The following is a 27769-nucleotide window of genomic DNA, read 5'->3' as shown; positions in this document are numbered from 1 at the left end:
CCGTCTGATTGCTCGCAATTTCTTTTCGCCGCGTTGAATCCCTGCAAAGTGGCTTGCAGATCTCCCCCACAATTTCCAAGAAATCTGGTCAAAATCAACGTCATACCTGGAAAACCATGCAAGCCCGCGTGCAACATGACCCTTGTGCTCAAGTGACTGGTCGAGGACCTAAGGTTGTAAATAAGCTTTGTTGAAGATAAAGATACATTTCTCCACTTGCATTTTTCTTTTCCTTGATGTATCTTCATGTGCATTTGGAGCCTTCGACTACACGAGCTCCAGAAACAAGTAGTACCGTGTCAAGATGAACGATCCAGGCCTTGACGAGCCCATCTCGAACGATGCAAAAGATGTCGAGAACCAGGTTGAGGACGAACGAGATGAGAAAATAGAAGATGAGCAGGAGTTCTTAGCACCAAGGTATATCCTGCTGTTTATGTCTCGAAAATCTTGTGCTCTAGATCTTAAGGATACTTGTCTACTATTAATCAAAGCTGACTCTACTTCTCCAGTCGATGGTGGTTCGCAAGCACGGCGTTTCCCCTCATTGCAGGTACATTTGGTCCTATGGCCTCAGCTTTCAGTATATGTGCTTTGGTTGTACATTGGAGAGTCTACATCCCACTTGGGGCAGCAGAGCAGAACGGAATCCCCATAGAGGATCCAAAATGGTGCGTACCCCATATTTTTGACATGTCTTGGCCTTTCTTGGCCCCCCACATCTGCAAGTTTGACAGCTCATGTTGACTTGAAGGCTTTTGGTATAGGTTGATTGGCGTAAACGCTGCACAGTTGGCGATCGCTATTATATCGAACTTCTTCTTGTTGATGAACATGGCTAAGAGAGTTCGGTTCGCTATTGCACAACCGATTACTATTGTAGGATGGTATGTGCATTATTGTTCCCATTGCTCACACAAATCACTTACATCATCCTAGGTATTTGTCGTCGTTTGCTTTAATTGGCCTGTGTGCCTGTGCCAGTGGTCCTCTCGTTATTGAACCTCGATCGGACCATGCATTCTCACAAGGATTCTACTATGCAATATTCTCCGCAGGACTTTATTTCATGGTGGCTACTATGATGCTCGTCACCGTATATGGGGCGTACGCAGGGCACTACGACAAGGAGTTCAAATTAACAATGAGTCAGAGGACACTGATGCTTCAGACCATCAGCTTCCTTGTATACTTGTTGCTCGGTGCTCTAGTGTTTTCTCATATCGAGGGATGGAAATATCTGGACGCATTATACTGGGCAGACTTCACATTGCTTACTGTCGGAATTGGAGATTACTCGCCAGCAACACATCTTGGTCGAGGACTCCTCTTCCCATTCGCAATTGGCGGAATCAGTAAGTAATATCCCGGTTCTCAGCAGACAACCCTCTAACTTCAACTAGTCATCCTTGGTCTGGTCATCGGCTCTATCCGTTCCCTCGTCCTCGAGCGAGGCAAAGTCAAAATGGGCGCTCGTATGGTAGAGAAAGAACGTCAACGCCTCCTCAAAAAGCTACAAAAGAAAAACAAAACGTATCTCCTCCAACCACTCAAAGAGGACAAGCCTCCCATCTCTCGTCAGTCATCCCGGACCCTCGAACAAACCCCCTCCAGCGAACGAGATCGTCGACAACAAGAGTTCGAAATGATGCGCAAGATCCAAGAACGAGCCCACGAAAAACGTCGATGGACCTCACTAGTTATCTCTGGGACGACTTGGTTCTTCCTCTGGTTCGTCGGTGCCGCCATTTTCGAGCGAACCGAATACGGACAAGACTGGTCATATTTTGGATCTATGTACTTTGCCTACACCTCCCTCCTAACCATCGGCTATGGAGACTTCTACCCCCAATCCAACTCCGGCAAAGCATTCTTCGTCTTCTGGTCCCTCCTCGCCATCCCCTCCCTCACAATCCTCATCTCCAACATGGGCGACACCATCGTGAAAATGATCCGCGACCTCACCCTCTGGATCGGAAATTTTACTGTGCTCCCTGGAGAACAAGGTGTAAAAGCCACTCTAAAAGAAAGTGCCCACAAACTCACGCAAGGGAAACTCTTCAACGACGAAGTCTCCGAGCAGCCGCCTGGATTACTGGGCGAGTCAAAGCGCCGCAACTCTAATGATTCGGATGACAATAAAAACGATCCTGAGTCTGCCGCCCAACGCGCGGCAGGCGATCGAGCGAATCAGGAAACGGTTCGAGCTGCAAAACAAGGAGAATCGAACGATGAATTGCCGGAAAGTAGATCCCATTATCATCTGATTCTTATAAAGGAGATGGGGAAGGTGATGAAGCATCTGCACTCCTCTCCGCCAAGAAAATATACGTTTGACGAGTGGGCCTGGTTTTTGAAATTGATAGGCGAGGATGAAAGTAGCGCAGAGACGCATAGGAAGGCGAAGAGGAAGCCGCAGCCGGATGGGGAGGGCTTGGGAGCTGCTTTGGGGGATGATGATAAGACTGTGAAGTGGAGTTGGGTTGGAAATCGAAGTCCGTTGATGGGGAATAAGGAGGAGGCTGAGTGGGTTCTTGAGAGGTTGCATATCACGCTTCAGAGAGAATTGGATAAGTTAAGGAAGGAGGAGTTGGAGAGCAAGGGCAATAGTGGGAATGAGGAGAAGGGCGAGAAGATGACGCAGAAGAGACCTGATGTTGAAAATGGGATGGAGGGACCTAGCATTGACAGTAGTAGAACAGCTACGGAGGAAAAGGATGCAAGGTCATCATAATGTGGTTATGGAAATTGATTTCAGCGTTCTATTGGGCTCTGGCCAATGCATAATAGCATAATCCTGCATACTGTATCCTGTACCTTATATCCTATAGCCTTGTTCGTCATACGACAGCGTTCAATTTCCAAAGAGCTAAGAGCTACCCAGCTATTCCACCACGTGCATCAAAGCTCATCATCCTCAGAGTCGGAATCATGTACAAATTGAGGTGGTCCTGGTACAACCTCATTTAGAAGACTCTCCGGTAATAACTGGCTTCTGGACAGAAACTGCGATGAAGACATGGAGTAAGGAAGAATGGAATCGGGGCCATGTCGGTCTGAGCGTGCTGATCTAGGCGTCGGTAATTTCAGAGGCGTGCTTGAAGCTACTGGTCGAGCTGGCGATTCCCAGACTATCTCATCTTCCTCCGCTTGTGATGGGTGATTGGGAAGCGGGGTTTGAGTGAGATCCACCGTCTCCGCTTGGGAGAGATGTGGAGGGCTGCTTGGTCTTCCAGGTGTCTCCTGGTGGAAGGAGCTCGGTGGTGGCATTGTTTCTGCTTTTACAATGATGGATTCACTAGTCGCAGGCCCCGAGGACTGAAGTGACGGACTTGGCTGAGCTGGCTGAGTAAATTGGCTGATTGTGTTAAGCAGTTGCTCCTCGACCTCTTGGGTATCCGTTGACGACGAAGCAGGATCACTGGGTGAAGACCCAGTTTGAGTAGTGTTGGTGAACAATGGAGGCTTAAGATTAGCAATGAGCTCGTCAGCTACTGCTGGAGGCACCCAAGCGAATTTTTGAGGTGCAGCTTTCATCCAACCATTTGAAACGATCCGAGAGAGTGGCACTAGATCTACAAGCTCGTAGAGTTGTAGGATCTCATATGCATTCCAAGACTTCTTACGAGGGTTGGAATTGAATTCTGCATTGCCGAGACCGTTCGTATCGAGAATTTCACCTGGCTTCTTTGCAGGACTTATCTCAGCCATATATTTCAATAAGCAGGCGGGCTTTGTTTCGTATATCCATACTCGGCAGACTGATGGAGAAAATGCCCAGCTTCGCCTCTCGTGATTTTTCGTCCGATTGACAATATTTGTGACATGTTGAGGATGGATTGAGATGAAGATATCTGAGTTCTCTGTCCGAGGGGCCATTGAATTGACTTCTTTGATCGAAATTCTTTGAGTTTGTCTAGTCTGCGTTACACCACTCGTAACCTTTTCAGATTCGTCCGTATCTCCTGATATATTGCTCGATGTTGTTTCCGCTAGTGAGCTTACTATACGATCAGCTTCAAACTGTGTCTCTCGGCCAATGTCGCCATAGAAAGTCTCCGGCTCTTCGTCATGTTGCGGTTGAGATACACTGACGGCTGACTCGGGTGCATCGATTTCCGCTTGGTTAGATGCTTCCTCCTCATCTAGATCATCTTCCTCATCTTCATCAGAGTCGAAAATCTCAAACTTGATTTGTTGCTGAGTAGCCATCTGCGATGGATATGGAGTCGATTCTTTCTTGATAGAAGGTGTTGCAGGAGTTTCGACTTCCTCTTCGACCTCGCGTTCTGGAAGTGCAAATCTGACGCTCTTCGCTGGACTGGAAGGTTTGTCAGGCGAGAAAGGGATATCCCCTACTTGGCTTGTGGTATTCCTGCTTTCGAAGGTATCCTCTATCTTGAGTTTGGGACGCTTCTCGGCACCATTCTGAGCCTTACGATTCGTGTTAAATGGTATAGGAGCATTGACAGGCTTCTCTTTCAAGGGAGAACGTTGTCTTGTAGAGCCTCGGGATTGTATCGAAAGGGGCGTGGCTGGGGATTGGGAGGACGGGATCTCTTGAGGCAAGACTCTCCGAGGTGTTTGAGGTGGGGGCATCTCCAAGTTTGAGGTTTCCTCTCTTGTCCTGTCTAGAATAGGCGATTCTTCTCTCCTGCTTGGACCAGCGCTGGCAGGACCAGAAAGTCTCTGGAAATTTCTTGGGAGGTGGACTGACTGTGAGGAGCTTGGCACATCGAATATGGAACCTCTTTCTTCTACATCTCCTTGCACTTCTTCTGATGCTTCTTCTTCATCATCGTTGATCGTAGAGAAGCTCCAATCAAGCTGTGTGATAGTTTGCGTATGGTATTGCGGAGTCGCAGATGGCTTATCTCCCTCAGTCTTCCTCCGCTTACTCTTGCGCTTCTTGGATGCCTTCTCGTAGTCTGACTCTTCATCCTCTTCCTCCTCTTCCTCCTCTTCAGATTCCTCCTCCGGACGGTCCTTAAGCTTCACAAATCCAATTTGCGTGAGCGTGCTATCTTCCTTTGCACGTCTAGTTGTCTGCTTTCCGTAGGATTTGATGCGCTTTTTCGGATTCGCAAGTTTTGTTTGCTGCAATGGAGTTGCAGACTTATAGACACGTCCTGCTGGAGCGCTTTTGCGTCGTGGAGGCATGTTTGGTGTTTTGTTCTGTGTTGAGGTTGTGACCAGCAACAACGAAATGGATGAACGAAGTGGGACGCGTTTCGACGCGTCGATAACGCGCCTTTCATACTCTCGGATAAGACGCTTCAGTCGTGAAACTAATCTTAGCGACTCCGGTGTGCTCAGGACCATTCCATTCAAGCAGCAAAGTCTGCAAGCGTTCAGGCTTTTGTACCCTGGAAATATAGTGGACAAGGCCTATAAAATTAAGGGCGCATCCCTGGAAAAGGTTCGTTGGCTTATTCTCCCAGTCATCGCTACATATTTTCCTCGTGCATTCAATTTGCTCCTAAAAAGTATCATTATTAGCAGCTTCTTAGAAAGCTGGACCCTTCAGATTTTTTGTTTGCAATTCAATTGTCTAGATTCTTGTCATTCTTAGCTCTCGAGGTCTTCTTCAAGTATTGTTTGTCACTCTCTTCGTTAATCTCATCATCCGTTCTCTCCGTTCGTTCCAGTCTGTTTATATTTAATAGCAGATTTCCTCCTCTCTCCTTCAATGCCGGAAATCCAGTCTCCTTCACAGTGGTACAAAATACCAAGGAGCATTTTCATTGAACAAGTACGTTCATGACTTTTAGACATTGTCTCACTCCACAATATTCAAATCCAGATCTGCAACTCCGTCCTCAAGGTTCCCACTTTGCTCATGATCTTCGTTGCGATAAGCAACCATGTCTTCACCACCATCTTCCTCACTATGTGCCATCCAGTTCCAAATTTCCATATATCCATCAACATCATCTACACTGAACCACTCAAGCCAAATTTCGTCCAGAAACTGTCCATTTGCCCAAGTCTCAAGGCTTTTTTCTCGAAATTAATAAAGTACGCCCATTCGCAACATACCCCATCTTCGAGAAACTCCACTAGAACCAATTTACATTTGAACATCTCATCAAATCGAACAATAACGTACCATTTTGCGTCATATGTTTCAGATCTCCTTTCAAGATCTCTTCAAGAGCTCTACTGCCCTGCACCGCCCTCAACAATGAATACCAATCACTCGTCTCGTCGTATACGCTATAGCCTTCCTTCATGTACTCCTCTCTCGATTCAGCCATCTCAGCAGTCAAATGATAGCCCAGCTTCATGTATTTGTCCTGGAGCTCGACTGGAGCTTCGGCCTTTTGATCTACCCACTTCCATCACATTGGCTTCTATTCAACCCAGTCCATAATAGAAGGAGCTACGAACCTTAATTTCTTTCACCAACTCTAACATTTTCCCCCAATCCTCATGCGTAAGCTTTAGAAGAAAATTCATGATGTCTTTTCCAAGGCCTTCGGGATAGCAGTCAGATTGATTGTAAGAAGCATATCGTTGGCCAACTATGATAAAGCCAAGCAGTCCGCGAGTGCCCATGGTTGATGTAGAATTCGACGGCAGGAAAGAATGCTGGTTTCAGGACGCGACACAGGAGTATATATCGACACGAAGCAGACACGAAACAACGTGACAAAGTCGAAAAAGAAAGAAAGGGAATGAGTCATGCGTGAAGTGTGGTAGTACAGAGGTTAGGCAACGAGAGGGGATGCTGCAAGCCATGCCGAAGGTAAAATTTGATTGGAAAGTAGAATGCGATTGATCATGAAGTGCTTTTCTTGAATTTGAAGTGCGGAAAGTGACACGAGAGCGGGCCACTGCAGAGAAGGCAATAAGAGATCCAACCGGTCCATTCGAGCATGCAAAGTCGTGTAAGAGAATGTTAGTGTTGAACAGTACAGAAACTTCATCGGAAGCTGGAGTTTCCTGTCAAGCAGGGAAAACTTTGATATATTGAAGCATAAGTCCATTCTCATAACATGCTACATCTACATCCACTAAGAACTTACTACACTTCAGCATTATGCTATGCACCGTCGATTGGATTTAAGAGTAATGAGGAGAGTCATACCCACTTGAATCGTGCTCAGATACCAGTCTTCTCCAAAAACTTCAAAACCAACCCCGCAATATCCTCTGCATTACTCTCCACCGCAAAATGCCCCGCATCCAGAAGATGCACCTCCGTCTCTTTGATATCCCTTTTGAAAGCCTCCGCTCCAGGCGGAATAAAAAAAGGATCATGTTTTCCCCAAGCAACCAAAGTCGGAACCTGACTCTTCCTGAAATACTCATGGAACTCAGGATACTTCGTGACGTTATTCTGATAATCATAGAACAGGTCAAGCTGGATGTCTTCGTTTCCAGGCCGTTGCATGAGCGCGAAATCGAGATACGGTGCTTCGGGAGCTATGGGGACTTTGCTTCCAGTGTCGTATTGCCATTTCACAGCGTCGAGACTGAGGACGTTGGCACGGACGAATTCGCGGTCTGAGTTAGAGCCGCTTTTCCAGTATGCTTTCAATGGTGCCCAGGCGTCTCCTAGTCCTTCTTCGTAGGCGTTTCCGTTTTGTGAAATGATGGCTTGGATGGATTCTGGTCGTGAAAGGGCCAGACGGAAGCCAGTTGGCGCCCCATAGTCGAAAACGTAGACCGAGTACTTCTTGATAGAAAGAGCATCGAGGAATGCTCCAATGCTTTTGGCAAGGTTGTCGAAGGTGTATTTGTATTTCAGCTCAGCGGGGACTTCTGTAAAGCCAAAGCCTGGAAGGTCAGGTGCAATGACATGATATTTCTGGCTCAGAAGTGGAATGAGATTGCGGTATTGATGGGATGAGCTTGGGAAGCCGTGAAGTAAGAGGATAACAGGTGCGTCCTTGGGTCCTGCTTCTCGGTAGAAAACATTCAAGCCGCTCGCCTCGACGAAGTTTGTGGTATACGCTGCCATTGTCGCTGTTATTGTGGTGATCTTATCGGCTCCGAAGATTCTGAAATTGTTTGAGAAAATTCAATTCAATTAAGAGAGCACAGTTCCCTTCGTGTTTGGAGATTGTGATCTCAAGTTGAGATTGTGATGAATGAAGCAAATTCTTCTATTCAATGGAGGCTGTCCAGGTTTATATCATGCTCGCCAAACAACACTTTTTACTTTTAGGAGCACTATTCATGTATGCATCTTTGTAAGCTGCAGTCTCCTTTCGATGATGTTTTTGTGTGTCAAACATAGACAATGACGCTATTTTCACATGAACCTAGCCATACCTTAGAGCGGTTTTGGTGTCTCGCGATCTGTCAGCAATTCGCATGCAGTAGCCCGAACCGAATCTTCGTGTGTGGTTGGATGGGCCAGTGGTCCTAGAACAGATTGATTCCAAAACGCTGCCGCTCCGAGGACTTCATTGCATCGACAAGGCTTGTTCATTAAAAGGCGTTAAGCCTTGTCGTGATAAATAGTGGGAAGATCCCGCTACAAATCCCGTTCAAAGTGCTGACAAACGAACGGATCACTAATCAGTGCAACACCTCTTCTGGGCCCAGCGCGCTCAGCATCGTGACTTCACACGACATGGCAGACCACCCTCCATGGGTAAAGTCAGGCTGTTCTTGCTCACACGCTCCTTGCCATCGATAGGGTTGAAGTCGAATTTCAGAACCAGGGTAGCTATGACCTGTACCGCTACTAATTCAGCCATTTTCTTGCCCAAGCAAGTCCGCGGACCTCCATTGAAGACTGGATACTCGAAAGCGGTCTTCGAAATCAAGCTTCCATTCTCAAGCCACCTCTCAGGTTTGAAATCATCAGCATCATCACCCCAGATAGCCTTTGATCTATTCATTGCCCACGTGCACCATAACAGTACTGCGTCTTTCGGTAAGAAAGTTCCATCGGGTAGTGTGACCGCTTTCCCGCATTGCTTGAGTTCGAAAGGGACCGGCGGAAACAGACGCAACGCTTCGTAGAAGATAGCTGCTATGTATGGTAGAGCCGTTGGGTGAAGCTTAGATGTGTCGAATCTCCCAGAAGAAGGCCCGACATAGTCAGATACTTCTAATCGGGCAGCTTGTGTTTTGTCCGGATTTCGCATGAGAAGATAGAATGTCCAGGTGAGCGCTTGAGCAGTAGTGTCGCGACCTAAAGAATCAGATCGTCGAAACTGAATTAAAAACAATGGTTCATACCAGCGGAAAGATAGTTTAGAGCAGCATCTGCGACCATTTGATGGTCATCAATTGTATCCAGAAGGGAATTAATCAAAGACCCTGACATTTGGCCAAACGACGTTTTTTTCTCCACCACATTTTCGGTCTTTCTGGCTTCGACAGCATTTGCAACAAGCATGGAACCAAATGCTTTCACTCTTGCAACAGAATCTCGAAACTCTTCACCAAAGAAAATCTCTGTGATCTGCCAAAGTGGGTTCTGAAACCTCTTGCCGGTTGCTCCCGAAGCATAGTCAAATGACTTGGAGAATGGATCGGAATTATGAATATCCAACTGGATATGGTCAGATAGAGTATTAAGTGAAGGTGCTACGACTTACGTTATATGCCATCTGTCCCATGATCTGGGTTGTGAGCTCGTGGAGCACTTCTTCTAGATCAAAAACTGATTCTGGATCCTTTTTCTGAAGGTCTTGGATAGTATCGTCCAGGTACTGAGGCAATGCCACATCTGTCAGAACCTTCAAGTTGGTATTGCTGAGGAAGTTCAATCCCGCTTTCCGCTGCACCTTCCAGAGGTCACCATCTGCATTGATGATACCATTTCCTGTCTTTATCAGCATTTTCTTTGGCAGTCAATAACTGCGAATTGACATACCAAAGAGATCCCAAGATCTTCTTTTGAAAAAGTCGCCTTTGGTGAATATGCCTTCGTTCTTGAACACATATTCGAGATTTTTGGGATCATTGATCACAACTCCAGGAGGTAAAGATGGTACTGAGATTTGGAAGGTCTCGGATCCAAATAGTTTTTCACATTTCACAAACCATGAAAACAATTTGTGGCGGTCCTGCAAGAAGAGGATCCCATTTCCAACGAGTGGAAGTGTATTTGGAGGCCGTCTACAACCAGATCAGCACTGTCAACGCTACATACAAAGAAATAATGATATAGACAAAATGGAAGCAGATTGATTGAAAAGGAATATTTTGGTATCACATGTCATGTAATGGCGTGTTCTACATACCTTAATGGCTCTCCATTGCGTCTCAACTTAGGTGTTCTAAAAACATAGAACAGAAACGTTGATGTGAGACTTAAAACTAGAAGAAGCGTCGTCGTATGCATTTTGATAACATGATGGTATTGATATGTGGCAAGAAGGATTGAGGCGTCGAAGAGCTGGGTTATGTTTGAGCATCAGAAGCTTGGCACTAGCCTCGTTTCACTTGCTCAGCCCTGTCACCATAAACTTCGACCACGGCAACTTCTCTTCCTTTACAAACATTTTCGATTCAAAATGGTTTTAATTTGCCCCCGCATACACTTCTACGAAATCAATGACCAAGCTTGGTACAAATCCACACCTCCACTCAGTAGTATCTCTTGCTAATCTAACCAGGTTCCCTCAATATCTTCGCGAGAAAGTCCAATCGTGCCTCACACTCTGCTGGACGTTCCGTGTCCCAATTCTCCAGAAAGCTTCACCCGCGCAGCTTGTCACCAGCACTCTTTATCGAGTCCTCGGCGACAGTGTGACATCCTACACATATGTCGATTTCTGCGCAGGCGCAGGAGGACCTACACCATTCATCGAGAAAGACCTGAATGCGCAACTCTCTGCCCGTGTTCCTACTTCGCCGTTCACTTCCTCAGCCAGTGCGGCGAAGGGCTTGACACCTCGCTCACCTCGCTCACTTGCCCCCGAAACGAACAAGGGTGCAGTCAAGTTTGTCTTGACGGACCTGCACCCACACATTCCAGATTGGACGGAAGCTTCGAAGCGCAGTGAGAATCTGAGTTTCGTCTCAGAGCCAGTCGATGCTGCGAATGCCCCAACAAGTCTGAACAGAAATCCTGCGGAGGGAAAGAAGATCTTCAGATTGTATAATTTGGCATTTCATCACTTTGAAGACAAGCTTGGCATGGACATTCTGCGAAATACGATTGAGACCGCTGATGGGTTTGGGTATGTCTCCAAAGATACTATTGATATTTGCCTATATTAATTGACTTGGCGCAGAATCTTCGAGCTGCAAGAACGAACGGCTTCTTCACTCCTTACCATATTCGCCATGGGAATTCTGATGTTTCTCATTACTCCATTCTACTTCTGGAGATCGCCCGGACATCTCTTCTTCACGTACATAATACCTATCATTCCATTCGTGTTGGTATTTGATGGTTATATCTCTTCGCTGAGAACAAGAACATCAGAGGAGGTTCAGGCGTTAATGAAGGAGTGCGGTGCTTCCTGTGATGGCTGGACTGTCAAGAATGGACAGGAGCAACATACTTGGCCTACAGGATACATGACGTGGGTTATTGGAGTCAAGGAATAGCTGGAGGGTTATAGGATAGAGTATAGAGTATGTACAATACTATGAATCATGATCTTAGAGTGTAATTTCATTGTATAGAGTGCTAGAAGCCATTGATAGGAGGCTTGCATGTCCAGCAAAGCTCTCTTTCCATGGTCGGATATTCCACCTTTGATCCCATGTTACACAAACATAAATTCATGCTCCCAACTTCCTGTCGCCCCCGGCACCTCACCTCCTCCGGTACTTGGATGAGTACAGCCCGAAAAGACCTAACAAACAAGCACCATGCACAACCACATGAACCACGGGTCCTCCAAGTCCGTTGCCATACCTCGCATTCCCAATCCTACTCGCCGCTCTCACCAGCGGCGCAAGATGATACACAGCCAACGCCCCCGCCACATTCCTACTCGTCCGATCCAGTGGTCTCAGAGCAAAGATACCAGCAATAAGGTTCGAAACCAGAAGCAACACCGCATATTGCTTGATGATAGCGTGAGCTTGTGGGCCTGGCGATGGCAGCTGTTCGGATGGGTTGAAGAAGAAGTTCAGCGAAGCAGGGAACTCGATGAGGATGTGTAGCCAGAATGGCAATCTACCCAGGAAAGACATGATGAAGTTTGTTTGCAATTGGCCGAGTGACGATGAGCTTGCTTGGAGAGGGTAATGAGTCGTTGACACAAGAAGCTTAGTGTTAATTATCGTGCATATATCCCGTAAGCCTATCGGATCCCTGCTATTACGACGTACAGTATACGAGTATACGTCTACCGACTTTATCTGAACTTCAGCTAGGCTTCATCTCTGCTCAACAAACGCGTATACAACGGGTCATCCTCGCTCCTCGTACTCAATTCTCCCTTTCCATTCTCACGTGCCAAAACGAGGGTTTGGCGAGATGACATCTTTCAATTCCAGATGGCTGCATGTTCCTGAATATATTCAGGGTTTCTGCATCGAGCTTAGCCCTATCGGGATAAGTCAAAACACCACCTGCTGCAGGTGCTCAAGGTCCCTCGATTGCAAGGGGACTGTGCCCAATACCGCTCACTCTGCATGTCATCTTGGGAATTTTGTTGAGAATGCCATTCGAATTGCAATTTCTAGACGTGGCCAAGAAGCAAAATAGTTTGTGCCTTGGTACTTTGAAGCCATAGACGTCACTCTCTTTTGATTCACTATCTCAACTCGTCCTGTTCCACACCTTGGTTTCTTTTTCTAATCAACCCCTCCACACTCGTTCACACCACCCCCCTCCACTGATACCCTGCATTATCAAGAAGCTTGGAATTCCCGTCTGAGAATTGCATTGCACCGCCACCCCTCCGTTGTATCAGCCTCGGTAGAGCGTTTTCATCTCACAAGCCTCATTCCAAGACAGGTGAATCGCTCTTTGCTGACGCTGTTGGTTCTCATCTCGCGTGCCATCAGAGGAAGTCTCTTGCATAAATACAGCTTCATCCAAGTCATTGACAATCAATTCACCAAAATACAGCGTCAAGATGTCACCTTCAAGGACGTCCCAAAACGGGACTGAAAACCAACAATTCGGAGACCTCAACCTCTCAATCACAGGAATTGGAACAGAATACCCACTAGTTCTCCTCGAGCCATCATGTGTCGATATACTCTGCCAACGTCACTATCCCGACTCACCAGCGTTTGTACCTCCAACCCCACACTCCGCACAACATTCACTAATCACAATACCTCTCACAGGATGCAGAAGATTCGCGCCATAAACCAATACACAGGAATCGACACTCGCTCCTCGATCGGTACCGTCGACCACCCAATGGCGAACATGGACCGCGCTCCTACAATCGCAGAATTGTGCAGCATCTTCCTTAAAGACGGAGTCGCACTCGCAGTCACAGCTGCTCGAAAAGCATTACACGAGGCACGCCTATCACCGCTTGATATCACACATGTTGTTTCGACGACTTGCACGAATAGTGCGAATCCAGGTTTCGATCACTATGTGTGCAAACAATTGGGCGTTACACAACCCGTAGAGAAGGTTCTGCTACATGGAATCGGGTGTAGTGGTGGTTTGGCGAGTTTGAGGACTGCTGCGAACTTGGCGCTGGGAAGTAGCTTCCGGGGCAAGAAGGCGAGAATATTGGTAGTTGCGCTGGAGATCAGTAGTTTGCTGGTGAGGAGTGAGCTGGATAGCATACACGAGCTGCAGCAGACGAGAATTGGTGTTACGCTATTCAGTGATTGCGCCAGTGCGTGTATACTGAGCAATGGAATTGGAGGAGAAGAGGCAGAGCCTGTATACGAGCTGCTAGGCTGGGATCACAGGATGATTCCAGACACCGAGGAAGATCTAGGATTTGACGTTCATCCATCAGGTAAGTTTTTATCCCGATATTTGCTTAGGACCCAATTACTGACAAGTGCTCAAAGGTTGGAAAGTCGTCCTCTCACCCCGTGTCCCGAAGCTAGCTTCCGCAGTCGTAAAACCTACATTCACAGACCTCCTCTCCACTCTACCAAACCTACCTCCGACCTACAAATCCGCAGCGGACTTCGACTGGGCGCTTCACCCGGGCGGAGCCACTATCCTGTCTGGCGTTGAACGTGCTATGGAAATCACTCCGGAACACATGCGCGCTAGCTACGATACTTACATCAAGCACGGAAATTCTTCTTCTGCAACCATTCTCTCCGTCATGGATCGACTACGACAGAAAGATATGGACGAAATTGCGTCTGGTGGAAAAGTGAAGGACTTTGTTGTGGGATGTGCGTTTGGACCAGGCATCGCGGTTGAGATGTGCATGTTGAAGAGAAACATGAGTCATGTGAGGAGAGTTCTAGAGGGTGTCAGTGGCGAGGTCACGCCACCCGAAACGGAAAGTGAAGGATCGAGAAGTGAGGGTGAGCCTGAGATAGATTTCAGGCCAGAGGAATTAGAAGGCGAAATTAGGAGCGTGAAGGAACAGGAAGCCGCACTTAGCGAGACGTTGAATGCGGTACATCCTGAAGTACCTGAGCAAGGAGATAGCTTGGCAGAGGCGTTGAACGGAGTTGAGCTTGATTAATAGCGTGGAGCGAGGGTGGGTAATGATCATGAAATGCTTTGGAGTTGAGGGTGGCATGATGTGGCAGGTTCACATCTACGGCATAATGAGCATTAGACAGCTTTGTTGGCTGGTTTCCTGGAGGCGTTTAGACAGGATATACTCCCTGCATGATTTTCAGAAGCGAACGAAAGATTAGTGGCGAGAGCTAGGACATAAATCGTAGAGCTACATATGAGCCTCTTAGGTCCTTTTGATCCCAGATGTGAATGATGCATTATTCATGCACGTAGTCTATATGTAGGCACTTCTTGATGCTGTTACTCTTTACTCAATCTGCTTTTGAGTGAGAAGAGAAAGCGTGCTCTAGAGTCTATAAGTTTAGAACGACACTATTAATAACGTGTTCAATTCCTTCACTCACTCTCGGTGACCAAAGGAGCGGAGGTGGGGAATCGGCTATTGATCTTTGAACAAGAATTCAACCACAGATGAGACCCGAACTCCCTGCTAGTAATGACATGACAACGAAAGAGATATATCTTGATCCTTGATAAAAGGTCATTGAGTCTTGGACTATAACCCTGTTCAATCTCCGAGCAACCTAAGAACGGACATCCAATATTGCAATAAGTATGCCAGTCACTACTCCCTCTTTCGTTCTCACTTAACCCCCTTCTGAAGTTCTCTTAACCAAGAAGTACCTCCGTCAGAAATAACAATTAAAGCTAACACCCTAGGCTCGCACCAAAAGGTCGTCCTATGTAAATCCAAATAAGCATTTTTCTCTTCCGTCGACTTCAAACAACCACCTCGGGGAGTGGTTTTCTAGAGATCCACCTCAGAGCTTTGGGTTCTGGGCTGGGCCTGAGTTTTTTGCCATCTCCTTCTTTAATTCTAACGGATCTTTTTGTAATTGGGAACCTTCTTGCCGGCATTGTTACTATGGAAAGGTTCGGTTTTTTTCCAATATTTTGGGATTCTTTCGCTTAGACAGCTTTGCTTGTTCATCAAACAATTTTCGAGTTTGTAAAGCCTGCTTTCTTTTCTCCTTACTTGTGTACTTTGTGCTTGCTTCATGCAGAGTCTTTACCTTGGAGACTTTCGGATCATAGATTTGCGTGCCTGCGCCTGCCTTTGCTTAGTCCAGAGAAGACATGCTACCAAACATTTCTTTACAACCCTATACGGTCCCCTTTGTTGGTGACCGTCATATCAGCTGTCCTTACTATCGCTAACACTCATCGTCACTCATGGGCACGACTAGTCCATCTCCCTGGACAAGACGTGGCAGAGTTGCCCCGCTCTAGAATTGCGATATGCGACAAAACTTTTAGTTTAGATCACAATTCAGAATGTCTATCATTCACTCTATTCATGTAGGCAATAGCTCTTAACGTAGGAGTTTTGTCGCATATCGCAATTTAAAGTGGGGCAATTCTCGCAAATGTCAAAGGCATGGTCACTTGCTGATAGAGTCACTTTTACGCTCTTATATTGTGATTTTGCCTTCTCATGTCTCTTATTCTTATGATTTGTTGTATGTTGTGAATAGATAATAGCTTGAAGACCACTTTTATACTAGTAGATCCGTGCTTTAGTTGTGTTGATGTCTCTGTACTGCACCAAAGCGAATAAGAGGAGGGTTTACGGGGGTGTTTACTCGTCTTAAAGATTGAGCCCAAGACACTATGATCAACCACACAAAAGATTCACTTCTCGGATCAAGGACTAGCCCTAAACTACCGTCTCACAACAGTATATGTACTCGGCTACATTTTTCTTCTCTGCCCCTCTTCTTTATTATCTTTGCGGGAGTCAATGAACAGTGCTCGGACGTTTGGGATCACTACCAGATGCTGGCCGCGGCGTTCCACAGTGGTACTTCTCAGAATGGTATCCAACATTCGCAATATCTCTATATATCCGCGACAGTCGCTCCAAACCACCGTCAATGCTGCTTTGACCGTAGAGCCGAAGAATGACGGTGGATGTTTTTTTGTAGCAACAACTGTTTAGTTCTCATCCAATTATTGTTTCGTTCAGTAACAGCGATGATCCACAGCTATTGGCCTGCTAAGGCAATAGTGATTTCGAGTCTGCTAGTTCCAACTGAGACATGATTCATTCACCACATGCAACAAAGCATAGAACCCAAAAGTACAATACAGGAATATAAAAGTGGGTATATGCTCTGCGATATGCAACAAAGACTGGACAGTAAATTCACCATCCTACTTCAAGCATCAGCGTTATTGGCAAGAAATCCATTTACGTCCAAATCGTGCGGAGCTTGGAAGCAATTGCGCAAAACGCGCTGACAGCGCAGACAGCGCAGACAGCGCAGGTAGCGCAATTCGTACAACTTAGTACAATACTAAATAACCCTTTCCGCCCTCTCAAATTTCCCAACACTAAAAGTCCCAATAAAGCAAAAAGCTACACTCTTTCTCAACTCCATGATCCCCACTAATCCACATCACCTCTCGAATCCAACACATCATTACCATGAGACTTTGCCTTTTTCGCCTGCTCTTGTGATGATCGTCTGCGACGCACTTTGGACAGTACTCCTTATATGACTCGTGTTTTTCTTCGACACCTCTCGCGTCGCAGTCTAGGTCGTCATGGCATGGTTTAAAGCCGCTGTTGACCTTATGCCTGCAGGACTTGTAGAGGGTTATGAATTGTTGGCACATTTTGGTAAGTGCTAAAACGAATGTGGTTTGTGTTCTAGTTGGGGATTGTTGAGTTGAGGGATAAACTGGCTGAACGAGAGACAGAAGCTGGTGGTCGATTGGCGTTCCTTGGTGGGTGGGAGGGCAAGATTTTATAGATGGATCAACAGCGGAGATAGGCTTTGCGAATCATCCATCTATAGCTAGACCTTGACTCTGTAGGTGACTAGGAATTATTATTCTAGCAACAATCTTGCCTTATGAATAAAAGTGGACACTTGCAATGGCTGATCGAAACAAGATGGCTGGAGTGTAGTACACACTTACCAACAAGTTGGTCTCCCTAAAAAGGGTAGGCACTCACAACACGAGATGACACGGATTTGAAAAGTTCCATACTTCATTCTTCATTCAAAATCATGGCTATACCAAGATCTCGACTACCCCCACCATTCGCAAGCTCCTCTCGTTTCCGTCGTCTCCGCTCCCTCCTCAGATCACTCAACTTCGTCTGTTTCATCGCATCCCTAATAGCAGCCTCGACCTCTTCAGCCTCACTCAACTTAACCTCCCTCTCCCTCCCATCTCTCATAATTTCTCCTCCATTTCTCCTCCGCGTTTCCTCCTCCACCCCATCACAAACCAACATCGACCCCCTTATCAGAGCAGGAAAATCCAACTCACTCCCCTCATCAATCCTCCCCCTCGTCACCCCCGCCAACGTAGCCGCCCCTCCAACAGGTTTTCTCCTCACAGCCACAATATTCGCCGCCACCTTCCCCCTCACCACAACACCGCTCTTCCCCTCCCCAACCATCGTCTCCCTTCGCACCGCAAATGTCTTATTCCGCGTCCGCATAATCCTCTCGTACCGCTCCTCTTCCTCCTCCAACCTCAGATTCGAGCTAAACAACGCAAACCTCGCATTCTCGCCCGGCATCGGCGGCACCACGTCCTCGCATTCAGTACCATACGGTCCAAGATCCCCTTCTAGCTCGGCTAACACCGTTCTCTGACTCCGTTGACTAGCCCGTGAGGCTCGTCGCCGTCGATACTCGTCCTCGAATCTCCGTCTTCGTTCATCGTTGTCCCTGGTGCTCAACGTCGGACTTTCACCCGAGGAAATCACAAGCCCATTTCTCGAGCCCGCCGTACCGGGCCGAGCGCCTTGATTCGCGAGCCCCTTTTCGGCTTCACTGCTGTTGTTGCTCTTTCGACTAATGCTCCCCAGTCTGAGGAAGTTGAATTCAGCAACCACGCCATCGTACATTTTTCGGAGGCGGGAACAGTCGCATTCGGTGCTTATATGCGTGCACCTTGTTGGCGGGCATGGACTCGAAGCTGGAGCAGGCTGACGACTTCGACGGTATCGTGTCCAGATCCAGAAGAGCAGGACGACTGTCGCGAGAGTGATACCGGCGATAATCAGCATGTAAGTCATTTTTGCCGTCTCGCTACTGGAATCGGCCACTGAAGTGCTGGTCGCTGGCCCTAGACCATTATTGCTCGATGTAGTGGTTGGGACTACGCTGGAAATTGTGCTGGTCGCGGATTCTGAGGAGGCGGTAGCTTCAGCAAGCAAAGCGGCGAATTGTGGGAATGCTGGAGGTGAGGTGACGAGCGGCGCTGCACCTGCTGTTAGAGTCCTAGTTTGAGTTGCTAGGAGTGCGAAGGCGCTTAGTGCTGCTGATTCGCATCCTGGATCATTGATACCACCATTGCCTCCTATTTCTCCTATTGTCTCTTCACCAGATGAAGACAAGCATGAAATTGAGCGGCTGGGTGTCGCAGTAACGACTGAAACAACAGTTGTTGAAGGAAATATGTATATAGAGGATTGGTCAGACGGTGTTGGTGGTGTGAAAGGGAGTACAGATGAGGTGCCGGTCATGTTTTGGAGACTGAAGAGCGAAGAGTAGTATGTCGTCGAGATTGAAGTATTGGATATGAGAGAACCTTGGATGCCCAGGAAGCTGTGAGGTCTTAGTCACCCTGGTTGTTCCATTGTTCGGAAGAGCTTCAAGATAGAAGTAGCTTGCAGAGAAGCAAAACACAAAGTTGGCTACAATTGAATACATTGGAACTCACTATGCATTTGTTGCGTTGGGAGCGAGGGCACGCGGGAAAATGATGCTAGTAGAGACTGAGGAGGGATTCGTGCTAGACAAATTCCACGCATATATTGTGAGCTGGAGAACATTCGTCAGTAAGTCATTTACGCAGACCATCGACGAAGAAGCTTTAGAGAAAATAAGAATCCGCTCTATAAGAGAAATAGCTTACAGGAGAATTGTATGTACCGGTGAGAAAAAGTAGGGAGAAATTCTTCATCTGACCAAAATATGGCACACTTAGGGAATCATAGACCGAGACTATGAATGGGACGCCTCCCATGATGATTTCACCTCCAATCGGTTGGCTGAAATACACTTGCGCCGACGCTGAAAGACATTGCAACACAACAACAAAACCGACCCTTAAAAGCATTTCGAGGTCAAATGATACAAGAATGTAATGTAAAATGGGCTCAAGTGATCCAAGACATCAGAGCAGAGAACGAAGGAAAGCCACGCCATGCCACTAGCCAAGCAGGTACTTACCTTTAGATATCTACCCACGATAAGGGTATGTCCACGGCAGAGCAAACCGAAAGAAGAAACGAGGCCCGGAAAGCTTAAGCGGAAACCACCCCCTGCCTGTTACCCCTCGCCGCTCGCTTGACCTCCCGAACTCTCGGTTCACAAACTTGTTCAGACAACTGCGCCTCGTTTCTGTTGAAAAGCCTCGCTTCAAGTCTCTAACGTTTAGCGCACGGTCTATCATATTGTATAAAACGCCTTGCCGACGCATAAACCGTTGCAAGAAAATTCCGAAAAGTGAGTTTAATGGACCTAGATCCTGCACCATTGGTCTCTTGAACGATGTGATTGTCAAAGTCTCCACCGAAAGTTCTGAAGATCACAGGGAGGTAGATCCTTCCCCAGTAGGATTTGCTTGCGATAGCTGAGCTGGAACCCCTCCATCAAGGAACGGGACTGTCCACCTGTCATCCGATGATTAAATTGGCTTGGCGGTTCACTTGAAGCTGCCTCAGCTCCTGGAATGATGTTTTGTTCTTCCCAAAGAGGATCTTCCGCCCCGGCTCTTGGGCAATCCTGCTCCCGCTGGATGTGCCTTTCTTGGTATATCCGACGCTATATAGGGTGTTCGATTGGATGAGTACACAGTTTCGAGTTGTGATCTACAAAGAAGGATGTGGGATCGAAGTCACTCAGTGATATGTGCTGGTGGGTCTAAGCGGCAATCCTGCTTTCTTGTAGGCGGAATCGACCATCTCCATCTGTTTGATAGAGTCCTCGCCGGACATCCAACATCCAGACCCTTCTCTACCCTTGACTCGGTTGACGAACTGTTCGAGTTGGTGTCTGTACGTGGACCACGACTTTTCGCCCGACCTCGGCCCTCCGTTTCCCTCCTCCCATGTGTATGCTTTCTTGTGCTCTTTGTGGGTCCAAGTTCTGACAATCTTCTTATCCTTGATGGTTCGGATCGTGTGTTGCTCCTCGATATCGATACGATGCCAGAAGGTCGGAAACATTGGGTTCAAGATTGTGACAGTTTTGACCATCACATGTTCCCGTCCTTCCGCGTGTCCTAGACCCGCATCCTCTATCACAAGTTCTTTATGGACAACCTTGCACAAAGGCATTGTGAATTTGGGCAAGCCAGCTGCACCCCTAGCACTCAAGTCACAATCAATTGTACCAACGCCTCCGTTTGGGAAACGCCACTTTGCCGTCATAGCATGATCACATTTCTGGTCGTAACCTTTCGGCATCATTCTTGGAGTGGCTTCGAGACATTCCTCTGGTTCCGTGCCGAAAATTTGTCTTAGATCAAGAACTTTGTATGTGCCAAGATCCATGAGTGTGCCTCCAGATAGGTCATATTGAAATCTTATGTCGCTGTTTGGTAATATCCCTCTAGGTACGTGGAAAATCGAGTATGCAGACACTATATTCTTCGGATCGAGGCAGGAAAGAAACGTCTGCCATGCGGGATGAAAGAGGACATGAAACGCTTCGAGGATGACAGGAGGTTTGGCTTGTTGAAGAACTTCGTGGCGGAAGAGAGAGTTTGCCTCGGTGGCATTGGATGTCGAGGGCTTCTCGAGAAGGACATGTTTGCCTGCTTTGAGAGCCTTGAGGGCCCACTCATAATGGAGACCATTGGGTAGAGGTATGTATACAGCGTCGATGTCTGGGTCGTCGATCAACTCTGGTGAAATGGATATTAGCAACTGCACAATGTCCCAGCTCAGAATACATCAATCTCAGCACTCCAAAGTCCTATCTCGAAACACATAGTATCCAAGCATCCAACCAGACATTCGCGGAGCATTTCCCTCAGAACCAAACCAGACAATCTCCTCCCCACAGCAGCAGAACCGACAATCAGAACCAACATACCTTGATACCCCCCAAAAACCCTCTCAATCCCATACCTCCTCGCATACACCCTCGCCCTCTCCGCATCCCTCGCCGCAACCCCCACAATCCTAACCTCAGGATGCGTCTTCGCAGGTCCTATAATCGCATTCGGTCTATCACCCACCTCATTAGCACCCCTCTCTCTCCCCTCTTCCCCCATTACTTACGCGATCTTCGATGCGCCGAGTAATCCGAATCTAATCGGGGTTTCGACTTTAGTTGCAGGCGAAGAGAAGAGGATGTTGTATAGGCGGCGGAGGAAATCCATCGTTGTTTAATGGTGATGATGGTGGTGATGGTAGAGATTGGTTGATTGTGAGAGCGAGGTGAGGTTTGTTTCTGGGGATTGTTTCATGCTAGATTTGCACCGTGCGCGAGGTTGGCGGATGATTGGAAGTGTCCAAATTGCGATTGAATAGAGGATGGAATTCCTTTTCAATGGGGAGTTGAAGCTTGATGGTACGGAGAGCTTCTGTGGGTCTTTTTTGGAGGCTTGTAGCCTTACATGTGCAGCTTACGATGTGCCGAGACAAGGTCTTGCCGGGGTCAAATTTCCGATTCTTAATGCTTTTTCGATGAGTGAGTATAAACATATCAATTTGCTTTTTGATAGTATCAATCATCACAGTTCGATTTCGAAGTCGAAATTGAGTAAAGGATTACTTTAGTAATAAATAGCCCTAGTGAGGGCCTAGCTCTAGCTAAGCAATCTGCTCTGGTATCATTCATTAACTCAATCAATACTTCTTATCCTCCGTCACTGGTTGATCATCAACATTATCATCTATGAAAGCAGTAGGTCTGCTTGTGATGTTCTGTCCCTTCAAAAGACCAAGCTGTCTGATATCCCAGCCTTGCTTCTCGAGGTACTCTCTGAATTTGATATCTTCCTTGGTGATGGTATCTTGATCGATGTTTGGAAGTCCGAACAGGACCAAGGCGGCCATGAGGACGCAGAAGCAAGAGGAGACGTAGAAGGGATATTGAGCAGTGGCGTTCTTATTGCTTCCACCAGCCTTCTCGATGTATGGGAAGATATATGTACCCACGAAGGCTCCAATCTTGCCGAAAGCTGCGGCAATAGCATAATATTGTCCACGAACACCAGTTGCGCAAGTTTTGGAAGCTACGAGACCAATGTTGTCTCCCGGACCGACTTCTCCAAGGGAAAGGAAGATTCCGTACACGACTGCGAACCCGGCTACGTTCTCTGGCTTCGCGAGATGGGGGTAGAGTCCAGCCATGATGAAACCAACGAGAGCTTGTGCTAAGACACCAGATGCCAAGGCATATCGAGGACCGATCTTGTCTGAGTAAATGGAACCGAGCATGGCACCGGGAACATAGAACAGGTTGATAACTGTATTCCACCCGAATGTTTGGGTCAGTGGGGCTCCGCTTCCGTAGATATTTTTCAGGATCGTGGACGAGAAGATGCTGAATGAGTAGGTTGAGAACTACAAATGTCAGTAAAACTTCAACTCAAAAACAGCCGCTTATACTCACATCGTACAGAAACCAGATAGCGCTGACAACGAGTAATCTCCACCAGTAGTACTTGATGACGAGCTTGTACGGGATCTTGACATATTTCATGCTCTCCCTGCAATGTTGTTAGATGCGACGGATCCACGAAAATCGGAGGACGTACTTCTTGAATTCCTCTGGCTCCTGAAGCTTCAATCGAAGCCAGAAAAGAATGAGTGGCGGAACGACGCCCAATCCGAGGGAGATTCTCCACGCAGCACGCAAGTGCTTGTCCCCGCAGATAACAACCATAAGGTATGGGACGAAGGCGCCAATCACAAAGCCCCAATCAATCATAACATTGGTGAACATGATGAACCACCTGTTGCGGGTACCAGACTTCAGCTCGCCGGTAGCTTCACTGCATGCCACAGATCCAGCTGGATATTCTCCTCCAATACCTATACCGACCAGGAAACGATACGCTGTCAGCGCAGCGAACATGCCTTGAAGACTGCCGTGGTATCCATATGAACCAGCACCTAGAGCTGCAAAAACAATGAGGATGACTGTCGAGACGAGCAGAGAGTTTTTGCGACTCCATTTGTCACTTGTGTATCCGAAGACCAATTGTCCCACCACGGTACCGGCGAAGGTAATGGCAGAAATGTTTTTCAGGGCATTGGAATCGGTATATTCGGTACCGTAAATCGTCCCAAGCATCGTTGAGACGGATCCAATAACCTAATTAATGTTAGCAGTTAGCAAGCTTAGATTGCGAATCCACTGACGTTATTGATGTATCCATCTGAGAACAATCCAGCACCGCAAGCCATGACAGGCCATAGTCGCTGCCAGCGGCTTTTTGGGATATCTGCCAATGGATCTACATTTTGCACGTATGGTTGCCCAGAGCCATTGTCGACCGGTTGATCGACGGCTTCTGATTCCTTCTTGGAGCCGAACATCGTTGCGACTGTTGCGCCAAGTTTAAGAAAATAATAGCTCCTCCTCGTAGGACTCGAAGGATATATAGATACGAGGCAAGTCTACTGGGGAAGGGAAAGAGAAGGGGGCACAAGAGGGCAATGGATACTTATGTAGTTTCTGGGGCCCGATAACTTGGGACCATGGATTAGCTGCTATCTTCACCTAACGCAGAGCTCGCTGCAGGGTCGTCTGGTCGCGGTCGCCGATGGAGAAGCTTCTTAGAACAAACTAGTTCATCTCAATACTCCAATGGAGAATGGGGAGGATCCATGCATCCATGTCCACTGGGAAGTTGGTCGAGAGCTCCAAGCCAGGATTGCGAAAATTATGTGGGCTGTGGATCAGGCCTGTGTTCAACTGCGAGTGCAGCTGGTCTCGCTGGTGTTACCTTGCGACAAATGAGGCAGGTGAGGAACGATGCAGAACAAGCAGCTTGCCTTGCATATGATCCTCGCTGCCTCGCTGCCTCGCTGCCTCGCTATCTTCTCCGGTCTTTGATTCCTCTCAGCAACTCTTTTCAAGCCTCACCTCGTCATAATTACCGTTGTGGCGCGTGACCATCCACCACCACAATCATCTTTTGCCGGCGACACTTGGCCAATCAGGTTGGATGCTCAGGTACTCATGCCTGAGATATACGGTTGCACGCGCATGTGCCGTCGACGGCTTTCCAGGTTTCGCTTGAAATGCCAGAAACCTTCTCCTCTCCATGCTTTTCAAGCTTACAATATCCCCCTTGGAAAGGAACATTTGAATTATCCGATGGGTTTGTCTGTCCCAAAGACTCAGCACACGAGCAGTTGTTAAATCGATCGTTGTTCGATCGGATACTTATCAAATGCAAAATGCATGCGAACTGCGAGCTTGACCCCACACAGCCATGTCAGGTTGTCAGCGCCGTTTCCGTCACGCAGGATGCTTGAAACAAGCCCCCCGTACTGTACGATTCGCGCCGAATCTGAGCTTGCCCCAGCCTAGTCCCGCACTGATAAGCTGGGCTAAAAGGCTTGAATGTTCATTTCACCAGTGATACCCAGCTTCTTCTGCACGCCCAGCGGCCGATAACACCAGATAGCAGACAACCACGCTGCAGGAAGATCGATCCTTGCTCGACTACCTCGGTGAAGCCGACTTTCTTATCCAGAAAGCCGCCCCGATCGAGCGACTCGACGACGATATGGCGTGGAATCGATGCTTGTTTCCAGCCCGTCGATGAATTACGGCGCTTCTACTTGGATAGCGCAGCCGTCTCCCGCTCAAAACGACGATTGCCAAGACATCGCACACGTGCTCGAGATCCAGAAAAAAAATCCTTCGCACAGGAACACGATTCTGTCGTGGCACTGATCACAACAGAGAGTCCGCGACACAGATTTTCGAGGTTAAATTTGCTGTTTGGGTCTAGACAGGCCATTTGGGATCTTCTTCCATGCTTAGCACAGCCTAACAAATCGCTGGGGGTCAGCACGTGTGCATCGTCCTTCTCGACCACTGGCTACATCTTGTATCCGTTATACAAAATCCTCACGCGTCATGGAATAACTTTCGAGTGCGTTTGTGGGATGATCAGGGATGTGACAAGCTAATATTCGACGTCGTAACTGCCACCAGGCTACTTCTGGACTCCATGAGACTACGCCTTTCTTTTGTACCAACGAGCTCTGACACAAATCGTGAGAGTGAGAAGGACGTGATGCATTCTGCTCAGCAACTTTGTTGCTTCTTGTCTGGGTACTCATTCGCCAAGCCTATCGTTCTTATTATCCCAAGTGGATCAATGCCGGTATGGTAATCCCAGTCGCCTGATCGAGAACCATTGCGGTTGTGGATCTTCTTCAGCCTTGTGGACAATCTTCAAGAGTGACTTGCTACTCTTCTGCTATGTCCCAGCTTATTTAACGCAACGATCTGACCCTCGGCCTTCCGTGTTGGCATCCAGAATGTCGAACGGGAAAGGCCAACCCGTCATGGTCTGCTGTAGTTCACAGTAAGCCCAGATCTGGGACTTTCACGCATCGCAACCTTCGAACACTTCGACAGCCCGGGCCATTCTCGGCTTCCATTCCTCTGGTAGAAGTCTCATCAGAGCTCTGAATTCCCTGCCTGTGGTTCGAGGTAGCCACCACACCTGCTGGCTTTGCTGTACAATCATGAAAAAATAGCCCACTATGGTCAAAGTCCTGGGATCGTGGTCTAACAACATCTCAACAAATCTCGGAGGAACCTTGGCCGTGAACTTAAAACAATACTCTTTATTCGGATTGTCCTCGATCAGCGATAGCCAGTAGATACTCTGCACGTACGCTTCCAATGTTTCTTGGTCCAGAGAACTTTTGTCCAGGCCTTCAAGAAGAAAATCATATCGCTTCGAGTTTTCCAAAGCTGTAGAGAAATCGTCGAGGAAAGCTTGGCGTTCAGCTTCAAGGAGCATTAGAATTTCTTCCGAACGTATGAGATCCAATGATGACCTGACAATAGATCGTACCCCCAGCCATGGTCGGAACCAGTGCATGGGAAGTGATGCATACTCTCCGGGAAACAGATATTCATGACTGCTAACAGCAACAAAGGCAATCAGCGAGCTCCCAGCAAACAATATATCAGCATTCTCATCGTTGATACCCTTTTGGAGTTGCTGGGAATGAGCCTTGATTGCTGATGTCATGTAATCGTGCGAAGCAATAGAGAGCTGTCTATCAGTTCCGCCTTGTAGCTTCCTTAGGTTGAAGGCTGAGAATCCAAGTAGCGCATCCATCAAATCCGGATTAGACATAGCGAGACCTGTGATCCATCTTGCGAAGAAGTCTTTTTTCATGGCTTGTGGATGATTGTCGTTTCCGATCAGGCGGAATATCGTGCTGGAAATCATAGTTGTGAAGTGATGCATGAGCCGAAGCTCGAGTAACCGATCTTGGGGGGTGTTCATAGTCATCGCCCAAAGATTGCTTGGTTTTGAATCTCCAGCTTCGCGTGTATTTTCAGAGGCTGGAGTTGAAGATGGATTCGACCCGCCTAGATCATGACTTTGAGACCATCCTCTTGAGTTTAAACTCGTATCATGAGAGGCAGTTCTCTCCAACGAAGGAATTCTAACTGGCGACAACGACTGAGGCAAAGATCCAGGGCTTTTATTATTTGTCGGTATGCTGAAGTCGCATTGCAAGCCATACTTCTTGCAGCCACCACAGACAGGATGGATTTCGTCACACGAAAGAGATATTAGCAAGTAATATGTCCATTGAGATCTGGGGTACTCACTTTGGTCCTCTTCAATTTGCAAGTTCTGCAACCTAAACGGCTTTTACGATGTGGCCGACGACAAGGCATCGTGACATAAGCGGACGAATCGAGAGCGCAAGGATAGAAGAGTAATACAACGAATGCTGACAGTCGTGCTCAATAACGTGACGCACAATTGCTATTTGAAGCTATTTGAACGAGATGTTATGTTGAGATGGAACAGTGACACTCGACAGCTGACGAAGCCTCATAGATTCACAAGTTGACTTATGATGCTCCGCCCCATTGAGACATGATATGATTGCTTCATTGGTCATCGATACGATGTCCTTGGCTATCGTAAGTAATCCGGATGAATATATCCCGATTC

At 47.4% G+C, this 27769-nt stretch overlaps 11 protein-coding genes across 11 annotated transcripts; 3 read left to right on the top strand and 8 right to left on the bottom strand.

The window, feature by feature from the left end:
• The first annotated feature begins 125 nt into the window (after positions 1-125).
• On the top strand, positions 126-2856 carry LY89DRAFT_652706 (voltage-gated potassium channel). The gene is made up of 5 exons (XM_018212214.1): positions 126-420; positions 513-671; positions 768-887; positions 940-1355; positions 1404-2856. The coding sequence occupies exons 1-5, from the start codon at positions 305-307 to the stop codon at positions 2732-2734; spliced, it is 2142 nt and encodes a 713-aa protein (XP_018066648.1). The 5' UTR covers positions 126-304; the 3' UTR covers positions 2735-2856.
• On the bottom strand, positions 2819-5194 carry LY89DRAFT_204834 (uncharacterized protein). The gene has a single exon (XM_018205813.1). The coding sequence runs from the start codon at positions 5158-5160 to the stop codon at positions 2902-2904; it is 2259 nt and encodes a 752-aa protein (XP_018066647.1). The 5' UTR covers positions 5161-5194; the 3' UTR covers positions 2819-2901.
• Positions 5195-5798: 604 nt separating this feature from the next.
• Positions 5799-6831, bottom strand: LY89DRAFT_204730 (uncharacterized protein). The gene is made up of 3 exons (XM_018205812.1): positions 6391-6831; positions 6110-6335; positions 5799-6059 (listed from the first exon to the last, which is right to left on the bottom strand). Exons 1-3 carry the CDS (start codon positions 6556-6558, stop codon positions 5935-5937), a joined length of 519 nt encoding a protein of 172 aa, XP_018066646.1. The 5' UTR covers positions 6559-6831; the 3' UTR covers positions 5799-5934.
• LY89DRAFT_688038 (alpha/beta-hydrolase) lies at positions 6808-8449 on the bottom strand. Its single transcript, XM_018215625.1, has one exon. It carries the CDS (start codon positions 7964-7966, stop codon positions 7106-7108), a length of 861 nt encoding a protein of 286 aa, XP_018066645.1. The 5' UTR covers positions 7967-8449; the 3' UTR covers positions 6808-7105.
• Positions 8450-8561: 112 nt separating this feature from the next.
• Positions 8562-10309, bottom strand: LY89DRAFT_593197 (cytochrome P450; the record flags this gene model as incomplete). Its single annotated transcript, XM_018209735.1, has 5 exons — positions 8562-9151; positions 9199-9514; positions 9561-9787; positions 9839-10083; positions 10209-10309. The coding sequence occupies 5 exons, from the start codon at positions 10307-10309 to the stop codon at positions 8562-8564; spliced, it is 1479 nt and encodes a 492-aa protein (XP_018066644.1).
• Positions 10310-10481: 172 nt separating this feature from the next.
• Positions 10482-11523, top strand: LY89DRAFT_652697 (uncharacterized protein; the record flags this gene model as incomplete). Its single annotated transcript, XM_018212213.1, has 4 exons — positions 10482-10534; positions 10584-10809; positions 10900-11150; positions 11205-11523. 4 exons carry the CDS (start codon positions 10482-10484, stop codon positions 11521-11523), a joined length of 849 nt encoding a protein of 282 aa, XP_018066643.1.
• Positions 11524-11573: 50 nt separating this feature from the next.
• LY89DRAFT_688036 (uncharacterized protein) lies at positions 11574-12393 on the bottom strand. Its single transcript, XM_018215624.1, has one exon. The coding sequence runs from the start codon at positions 12115-12117 to the stop codon at positions 11734-11736; it is 384 nt and encodes a 127-aa protein (XP_018066642.1). The 5' UTR covers positions 12118-12393; the 3' UTR covers positions 11574-11733.
• Positions 12394-12570: 177 nt separating this feature from the next.
• Positions 12571-14773, top strand: LY89DRAFT_652694 (thiolase-like protein). Its single transcript, XM_018212212.1, has 3 exons — positions 12571-13165; positions 13225-13862; positions 13918-14773. Exons 1-3 carry the CDS (start codon positions 13008-13010, stop codon positions 14553-14555), a joined length of 1434 nt encoding a protein of 477 aa, XP_018066641.1. The 5' UTR covers positions 12571-13007; the 3' UTR covers positions 14556-14773.
• Positions 14774-20483: 5710 nt separating this feature from the next.
• On the bottom strand, positions 20484-21970 carry LY89DRAFT_593273 (putative oxidoreductase; the record flags this gene model as incomplete). Its single annotated transcript, XM_018209742.1, has 3 exons — positions 20484-21490; positions 21682-21815; positions 21870-21970. 3 exons carry the CDS (start codon positions 21968-21970, stop codon positions 20484-20486), a joined length of 1242 nt encoding a protein of 413 aa, XP_018066640.1.
• A 379-nt stretch (positions 21971-22349) lies between these two features.
• On the bottom strand, positions 22350-24282 carry LY89DRAFT_204655 (MFS phospholipid transporter-like protein Git1). The gene is made up of 4 exons (XM_018205811.1): positions 23961-24282; positions 23354-23913; positions 23209-23305; positions 22350-23159 (listed from the first exon to the last, which is right to left on the bottom strand). Exons 1-4 carry the CDS (start codon positions 24135-24137, stop codon positions 22440-22442), a joined length of 1554 nt encoding a protein of 517 aa, XP_018066639.1. The 5' UTR covers positions 24138-24282; the 3' UTR covers positions 22350-22439.
• A 1750-nt stretch (positions 24283-26032) lies between these two features.
• Positions 26033-27681, bottom strand: LY89DRAFT_204650 (uncharacterized protein). Its single transcript, XM_018205810.1, has 2 exons — positions 27418-27681; positions 26033-27367 (listed from the first exon to the last, which is right to left on the bottom strand). Exons 1-2 carry the CDS (start codon positions 27484-27486, stop codon positions 26168-26170), a joined length of 1269 nt encoding a protein of 422 aa, XP_018066638.1. The 5' UTR covers positions 27487-27681; the 3' UTR covers positions 26033-26167.
• Positions 27682-27769: the final 88 nt, after the last annotated feature.

The sequence above is a fragment of the Mollisia scopiformis genome (assembly GCF_001500285.1).
Source record: "Mollisia scopiformis unplaced genomic scaffold LY89scaffold_21, whole genome shotgun sequence".
Lineage (NCBI taxonomy): Eukaryota > Fungi > Ascomycota > Leotiomycetes > Helotiales > Mollisiaceae > Mollisia > Mollisia scopiformis.
Note: the sequence above shows the minus strand (reverse complement) of the source record. Positions and strands in the feature narration are given on the sequence as shown.

What these genes read in the sequence shown, in the direction of transcription:
- LY89DRAFT_652706 (XM_018212214.1), top strand. Translation starts at nt 305, where the DNA reads ATGAACGATCCAGGCCTTGACGAGCCCATCTCGAACGATGCAAAAGAT. An exon ending in CCGATTACTATTGTAGGATG is followed by an intron (nt 888 to 939) that starts GTATGTGCATTA and finishes ACATCATCCTAG; the next exon opens with GTATTTGTCGTCGTTTGCTT. An exon ending in ATTCGCAATTGGCGGAATCA is followed by an intron (nt 1,356 to 1,403) that starts GTAAGTAATATC and finishes AACTTCAACTAG; the next exon opens with TCATCCTTGGTCTGGTCATC.
- LY89DRAFT_204834 (XM_018205813.1), bottom strand. Translation starts at nt 5,160, where the DNA reads ATGCCTCCACGACGCAAAAGCGCTCCAGCAGGACGTGTCTATAAGTCT.
- LY89DRAFT_204730 (XM_018205812.1), bottom strand. Translation starts at nt 6,558, where the DNA reads ATGGGCACTCGCGGACTGCTTGGCTTTATCATAGTTGGCCAACGATAT. An exon ending in AGTTGGTGAAAGAAATTAAG is followed by an intron (nt 6,336 to 6,390) that starts GTTCGTAGCTCC and finishes ATGTGATGGAAG; the next exon opens with TGGGTAGATCAAAAGGCCGA. An exon ending in GAAACATATGACGCAAAATG is followed by an intron (nt 6,060 to 6,109) that starts GTACGTTATTGT and finishes AATTGGTTCTAG; the next exon opens with TGGAGTTTCTCGAAGATGGG.
- LY89DRAFT_688038 (XM_018215625.1), bottom strand. Translation starts at nt 7,966, where the DNA reads ATGGCAGCGTATACCACAAACTTCGTCGAGGCGAGCGGCTTGAATGTT.
- LY89DRAFT_688036 (XM_018215624.1), bottom strand. Translation starts at nt 12,117, where the DNA reads ATGTCTTTCCTGGGTAGATTGCCATTCTGGCTACACATCCTCATCGAG.
- LY89DRAFT_652694 (XM_018212212.1), top strand. Translation starts at nt 13,008, where the DNA reads ATGTCACCTTCAAGGACGTCCCAAAACGGGACTGAAAACCAACAATTC. An exon ending in CACTATCCCGACTCACCAGC is followed by an intron (nt 13,166 to 13,224) that starts GTTTGTACCTCC and finishes TACCTCTCACAG; the next exon opens with GATGCAGAAGATTCGCGCCA. An exon ending in ATTTGACGTTCATCCATCAG is followed by an intron (nt 13,863 to 13,917) that starts GTAAGTTTTTAT and finishes AAGTGCTCAAAG; the next exon opens with GTTGGAAAGTCGTCCTCTCA.
- LY89DRAFT_204655 (XM_018205811.1), bottom strand. Translation starts at nt 24,137, where the DNA reads ATGTTCGGCTCCAAGAAGGAATCAGAAGCCGTCGATCAACCGGTCGAC. An exon ending in CAGATGGATACATCAATAAC is followed by an intron (nt 23,914 to 23,960) that starts GTCAGTGGATTC and finishes AACATTAATTAG; the next exon opens with GTTATTGGATCCGTCTCAAC. An exon ending in GAGCCAGAGGAATTCAAGAA is followed by an intron (nt 23,306 to 23,353) that starts GTACGTCCTCCG and finishes ACAACATTGCAG; the next exon opens with GGAGAGCATGAAATATGTCA.
- LY89DRAFT_204650 (XM_018205810.1), bottom strand. Translation starts at nt 27,486, where the DNA reads ATGCCTTGTCGTCGGCCACATCGTAAAAGCCGTTTAGGTTGCAGAACT. An exon ending in GCAAATTGAAGAGGACCAAA is followed by an intron (nt 27,368 to 27,417) that starts GTGAGTACCCCA and finishes ATATCTCTTTCG; the next exon opens with TGTGACGAAATCCATCCTGT.